General features: G+C 38.0%; 1 protein-coding gene across 1 annotated transcript; it reads left to right on the forward strand.

The window, feature by feature from the left end:
• Positions 1-277: 277 nt before the first annotated feature.
• On the forward strand, positions 278-5656 carry LOC113745878 (uncharacterized). Its single transcript, XM_027279437.1, has 9 exons — positions 278-350; positions 533-559; positions 780-1061; positions 3383-3442; positions 3543-3593; positions 3693-3761; positions 4022-4081; positions 4558-4641; positions 5553-5656. Exons 1-9 carry the CDS (start codon positions 317-319, stop codon positions 5654-5656), a joined length of 771 nt encoding a protein of 256 aa, XP_027135238.1. The 5' UTR covers positions 278-316.
• Positions 5657-7023: the final 1367 nt, after the last annotated feature.

Consider the following 7023-nt stretch of genomic DNA (forward strand, 5'->3'; position numbering starts at 1 on the left):
GTCAAATGTTTTACCTTCACGAGCGTCGATCTCCTGACAGTGACATTTCTTCCATCATCATTCAAAGTGAGTGAACACTGCTGCTATGGACGGATATAGGATATCTTGGTACAGTGTCACAAACAAACAACAAGTGGCTCTTAAAATTTGAGTCATGGTCTTCAGAGAAAGTGTTGGAAACTTAGAATGAGTACAAATTGAATCATAAAAAAAAAGCATCAGTGAATTTATGTATAATTTTATGTGTATTACGTATATAACATATATTAGTCAGACACACAAGTCTAGTCTTAGACATTCAGTATTCAGCTTCATCATGGCTGGTCACCTGCTGTTAGTCGTCCTCTTGTGTAAGTTAAACCTCTTGTTTCTTTTATTGTAAATGTAGGCAGTTACACACCAGTAACAGTAATGGTATCAGCATGTTATATTACACTTTTACATTACATTGAAAGAAGTACAGCATTAACATTAAATGTTTATTATTTATGATTACATCTGTTTCTCTTGTTAACACGTTTTTCTTTAACAGGTTTCTTTTCTGAGATGAGAGCACAAGGTCAGTCCCTGAGTTTAATATTAGTTTTCATGGACAGGTTATTCTGTAACCACAGTATGAACAGTTTAGCATTCTGTAATGAATCTGACAGTTGTCATGCATCATTTGGATGCATGGTACTTAAAAAAAGTGTATATAGCGTCTGTAGTTTCTATTGTAAATAACAAGGAATCTTATTGCAACTGTAGTATATAACACATGTTTACCTCCAAATTTTCAGATCTTCTTCCACCTGAACTGACAGTGAATCCACCGATGATCACAGAGACAGACTCAGTCACACTGAACTGTCAGACTCCATCATCTGTTTCTGTGCCTCAGTGTTATTTTCACTTTGTTAGAGGAGGACGTGGTAAAAGCTTCCCTTGTCTGCAGACACTGACAGGAACTGAGCTGTTGAAGATGTCACATCAGAGTTCACCTGCTGAGGTTAAAGTGACATGTTTTTACCTTAAAGTGCATCAGTCTCCTGACAGTGATGTGTCCTCCATCATCATTGGAGGTGAGTGAACACTGCTGCTATGGACAGATATTAGGATATCTTGGTACAGTGTCAGCACAAAGTGGCTCTTAACATGGAGGTCAGGTGTTCAGAGGAAGTGTTGGAAGACTTAGAATGAGCATCGAATTTAATCATTTAAAAAAATCAGCCTCATGACGTTGTCAACAGAATTATCTCTAAGCTGATGGCTTACAACAGTAACATTAAGAGTTCACTATACTATTACATTTGAGAGATGAGATGAAAGCACAAGGTCAGTCCCTGAGTTTAATATTAATTTGCATGGACAGGTTATTCTGTAATCACAGTATGAACTGTTTAGTCAAATCAATTTTTCAAATCAATTTTATTTGTATAGCCCAAAGTCACAAAGTACATTTGCCTCAGAGGGCTTTACAATCTGTACAGGGAGTGACACCCTCTGTCCTTAGACCCTCGGTTCGAGTGAGGAAAAACTTGCCCACAAAAACCCTTTTAACAGGGAAAAAAATGTGGAAGAAACCTCAGGAAGAGCCACAGAGGAGGGATCCCTCTCCCAGGACGGACAGACGTGCAATGGATGTCACGTGTACAGGACAAATCAACACAAACATATTGTACAAATATGTACAATATGTTTGTGTATTCTGTGTCTATAGTTTCTATGTAAATTACAAGTTCTCATTAAGAATCTTATTGCAACTGTGAGTATACAATATAACACATGTGTACCTCTACATTTTCAGCTCTTCCAATACCTAAACTGACAGTGAATCCACCGGTGATCACAGAGACAGACTCAGTCACATTGAACTGTCAGACTCCATCATCTGTTTCTGTGTCTCAGTGTTTTTTCTACACTTTAAGTAGAGGAGATGTCAGAGGCTCCTCTTGTCTGCAGACACTGACAGGAACTGAGCTGCTGAAGACGTCACGTCAGAGTTCACCTGCGGAGGTTAACGTGACATGTTTTTATGTTTATGTGCATCAATCTCCTGACAGTGACGTGTTCTCCATCATCATTCGAAGTGAGTGAACACTGCTGCTATGGACTAATATTAGGATATCTTGATACAGTGTCAGCACCAGCAACATTATGGCTCTTAATATGTAGGTCTGATCTTGAGAGGAAAATTTTGAATGAGCATTAGATATAGTACTAATGCATAAAATATCAGGACATCCTCTATTATTATCAATGCATCATCAGAATTGTTTTAAATAAATGTCAATTTAAGATATTTAATCCAACGTATACTTAAATTTTCAGGATCTCTTCCACCTAAACTGACAGTGAATCCACCGGTGATCACAGAGACAGACTCAGTCACATTGAACTGTCAGACTCCATCATCTGTTTCTGTGTCTCAGTGTATTTTCTACACTTTAAGTGGAGGAAGTATCAGAGGCTCCTCTTGTCTGCAGACACTGACAGGAACTGAGCTGCTGAAGTTGTCACATCAGAGTTCACCTGCTGAGGTTGAAGTGAAATGTTCTTACACTGTAAAGTTTCACAACATACAATCTCCACACAGTGACACATCCTTCATCACCATACACAGTAAGTGATTGCTTATACTAAGATTATTATGTCTTGATGCCTAACAATACAAACCAAAAGCAAGAGAGAAACACTGGTTCTGATTCACTGATTCCATTTCCTTTAAAATCCCACCTGTGGAATAAAATGATATATTGAAATGATTTTTGTTAGTCAGATAAATTGTTGTTGTCAGAATATGACAATATGTTTTACTTTAAGTTGTTGTGTGGAGTTTTATCACATAAGACTTTTTTAGAAATGTAACCACAAAGATAAAGCAAAACAAAACAAAATAGTTCTTTGTATTTAATGACTTTTCATTCATCTTTTTGTAGGTCATAAACCAAAAATGAGTCTTCAACATTTTCCTGGTGAACACGTTCTCTTTACTTGCTCTCTGCCTGGATCTGCTGATCTTGATGCGACGTGTAACCTGTACTTTGGAGAATCAAGTCATCCAGTTCAAACAGCAACCATCGGGAGGAAAACAACCAGTCAGTGGATCTGCCAGTTTATTGTCACGATTGAAGATTTGCTGAGACGTCTACGTTCAGTTCAACAAAGTGATGCCAGCTGTGATTACAGTTTGAGAAGTGAACCCAGCTCTTTGTCTCCTCGTAGTGATGGATACAGCTTGACTGGTAAGTCGGAAAAGACATGAATGCACATGCTACACTGACTTTACTGTATGTGAGACAACACATCCAAGAAAATTGTGTTGACTGCGCCTTTAGTCCTTTCTAAGTATGGTCACTGTACTCATATTTACTCACAATTTCTCCATCTTCTCTTACTGTAGATATTTTGGATAGAGAATCAAGCGTGACCCAGACAATGTCAACACTTAGTATGACCACAGGTATGAAATTTTAGATAGCAGTCCAGACTGTTCAGTATTAATAAGTTTGAAATATTGAAGAGGTCTTTGTCTTTATTTTTATTTTTTTATTTTTTGCCAGGTGTGACCGTTTACAGGTCTGGTGCTTCTACTCCTATAAAACTAACATCAGGTAAAGCTAACCCTAACCCTAATCACAAATTATACATGTTCCAGTGTATTCAGTATTATAAATTGTTTTTTTTTGTTTTTGTTTTTGTTTTTCCAGCAGGTTGGCCTGTTGGTACGCACAGTAGTACTGTTGTTTCTACATCTACAACACCAGTGAAACCAGCATCAGGTGACATGTTTATCAAGTTTTTCAAAGATTCACTCTGATTCATTACAAAATGTTGATATGTACAAAATGTTTGCATGTAAAAAGTCAGTCAAAGTGATTTCTGTGAAGTAATCGTGTGCGTGTGTTTGTATGTCCTAGTATGACCTCTACCTCTATAAACCCAGAGTACTGTAGACTAAAGATTATTACTATTATTACATGAAAATGCTCACATGCACCGCTGTGAATGTTAAAAACATTTGTGCCCGTGCACTTCCTAGGTTCAACTGTTAGTACGCCGAGTACTAAAGACAGAGAAACCCCTCTGAAAACAGATTCAGGTGAGTATATGTGACTCCTCACACATACAGTACTGCATATTATGATATTAACGTATTTTAGTTACTTACTATCTAGTAAAGTTATTTTTTGGGAAATTTGACATATTTTGCAACAAGTTTAAAATTACCCCAGTTACTCAGGGGTCAAATAATAGATGTGGTTTTATTTGTACAAAAAGTGATCTACAGTAATAGAAAATTTTCTAAGTTTAAAATGTCTCACTTATCTTTAGTAGTCACATGCTGCCGTAGTGAAAGAAAATACATTGCATGCCTATGTTTGTCGCTCTTTGGGACTTGCTTATGATATCCTATTTATGTATTTGTGCTTCAAATATTTTGAACTCTATTCAGATCTTAATTACTCATTGTACTGTATTACAAGTGTGGTGGTAGTAGAGACGTTTTTGTGTCGTCAGTGCTTTATGATAACACTGTAGTTGGACACTTATTGATGGCCTCTTCTTTTAATGCAGAGAAGATGATATTGATCGGAGCAATTGTGGCTGTGGGTGTCGTCTTGCTTGGATTAGCTCTTCTCTTCAGTCAAGTCAGGATTGGTAAGAATTACATATTGACCCTTAAAAAAAGTTTGAGTGTAGGAAATATTTCATGTGACTCTACATTTATTTCAGTTAGAGGCAGCTTAGTTTCTGGTTTGAAAGAATACTAGAGAATAACTCCAGTATCCCTGTTTCATTATGTCATTGAAGTTTTCCGACAGCAAAATTCACTGGGTGATTTTTTTTTTCTAGAAAAATGTGTTTCCAAAAGGTAAGAAATCATAATTCTTAAAGATTATTACCGAACTTAAGAAAGTAGCAGTCGTGTATCTCCTTTTCTATCACTGCTCTGGTTTACATTCATAAACTCAAAAGAAGAATTTGGCCAAAATGCAGGACTTATCCATTTCAATTACATAGAAAATTTCCATCCATTTGAATTACATAGGTTTAATATAAATCAAGTAATAAACTTAATTTGAAACAAATAAATAGGTTCAGTGCTTTGACTCGAAGACTCAAAGATTTTTTTCTTTTTTTGACATTTAGACCAAAAGTAAACTTCACTGGTGAATCAAAAGGTATGTTACTTACTGGCATAAACTACAATAGACTCATTTACAATGTTTTGTTACAGTTTATTAAGTTGAGCTTTGGTTTCTGTTTTAGATCTCAGGGAATATTTGGTGAGTGTCAACAGTGAAAGAGTGGTGATTTCAAAACTAAAAGGTTTTTCCTTCATGCAGCAATGATTGTCTCTTTAATAAGGCCACTCTCAATCTTCTTCTATCATTTTGTTAAATAATTGCAGGGTGGTTATGATGAAACCTACAGTACTGTCACCTATAAATTTAGGAAGGGTGAGCTGCTTTTCTCTTCCTGTGTTATGTATACATGCATATAATGTTTAATTTACAGTACATAGTTTTGTTAAAGTTTATCAAGTTATGCTTTGGTTTCTGTTTTAGATCTCAAGGAATATTTGGTGAGTGTCAACAGAAAGAAAAGAGTGGTGATGGTCGTTAGGGACGTTATTCAGAAATTTCCTCTCACATGTCATGTGTCTACATGAAACCAAATCCATTGACATATTATAATAAAAATCTCTCACACAATATACTGAAAACATCTCATGTAATACATTGAAAACAAGGTGGTGAAATGCTCCCTCTCACACATCCATCTATTCATCCTCTACTACTTATCCGGGGTCGGATCGTGGTGCAAACAGCAGAGATCCAATCCTGAGGTTCCCAAACTGGACACCTTCCTCACCTTGAGATCTGGTCCATGAAAATCACAAACAGGATCGGGGACAAGCACTCGTACCAACAGCCCCGGTACCCCATACTCCCTCAGTACCCCCCACAGGAGCACCCAGGGGACACGGTCTTGAGTCTTCTCCACGTTCACAAAGCACAAGTAGACTGGATGGTCAAACTCCCATGGCCCCTTCAGCACGCTTGCAAGGGTAAAGAGCTGGTCTGTTGTTCCCCGACCAGGACGGAATCCGCATTGCTCCTCCTGATTCTGGGGTTCAACAATTGGTCGGAGCCTCCTTTCCAGCACCCTAGAATAAACTTTTCCAGGGAGGCTGAGTAGTGTAACACCCCGATAATTGGAGCACACCCTCCGGTCCCCCTTTTTGAAAATGGGGACCACCACCCCAATCTGCCACTGTCCAGGTACTGTACCCGTCCTCCATGCCACATTGAAAAGGTGCATCAGCCCGGCCGGGCCCCGTAGGCTAAGGCCTGGCCACCAGACGCCCTCGCGGGACTGGCTCCAGGAGGGGGCCCCAGTCTTCCTATTCCATTGTTCCACAACTGAAAACCTCTCATAAAATATAGTGAAATGCTCCCTCTCACACAACATACTGAATTTCAGTATATTTTATGAGAGGTTTTCAGTATAGTATGTGGATGCCTTTGGTTTCAAATGTATATGTGAGAGGAAAATTCTGCTTAATGTCCCTAACGGCCCCTCATAGATTTCAAAACTTGTGTATCTACTAAAAGGTTTTTTCTTCATGCAGTGATTATTCTGTCTCAGATAAGGCCTTCTATCATTTTGTTAAATAATTGCAGGGTGGTTATGATGAAACCTACAGTATCGTCATCTATAAACAAGAGTGGTGAGCTGCTTTTCTCTTCCTCAATGTAGTATTGAGTTATTAGAGAGGTTGAACTTGAACAGGCATAACATGCCATTACAGATACATTACATTATGTGCATTGCAATACATTATGCTGATAAACATTTACATGTCACAGAGAGCAATTAAGTCATGTCTGTTTCTTTTTTTTCATGTGAAAGCAGCCACTCAGAGAAGCTACATCATGCCTGAGAGACACAGAGACAGTGTGCAGGACTCCAAAGTCCAAAGTTGCATCTTTTATCTTTTTGCTTCAAACTAAAGTTTGGACAGAACATGTACTG

This window comes from Larimichthys crocea, chromosome VI (assembly GCF_000972845.2).
Source record: "Larimichthys crocea isolate SSNF chromosome VI, L_crocea_2.0, whole genome shotgun sequence".
Lineage (NCBI taxonomy): Eukaryota > Metazoa > Chordata > Actinopteri > Sciaenidae > Larimichthys > Larimichthys crocea.

Bases quoted from the DNA above. Each gene is read 5' to 3' on its own strand.
- LOC113745878 (XM_027279437.1), top strand. From the start codon at position 317: ATGGCTGGTCACCTGCTGTTAGTCGTCCTCTTGT. The intron at 351-532 runs GTAAGTTAAACC...TTTCTTTAACAG, and splicing joins GCTGTTAGTCGTCCTCTTGT to GTTTCTTTTCTGAGATGAGA. The intron at 560-779 runs GTCAGTCCCTGA...CCAAATTTTCAG, and splicing joins TTCTGAGATGAGAGCACAAG to ATCTTCTTCCACCTGAACTG.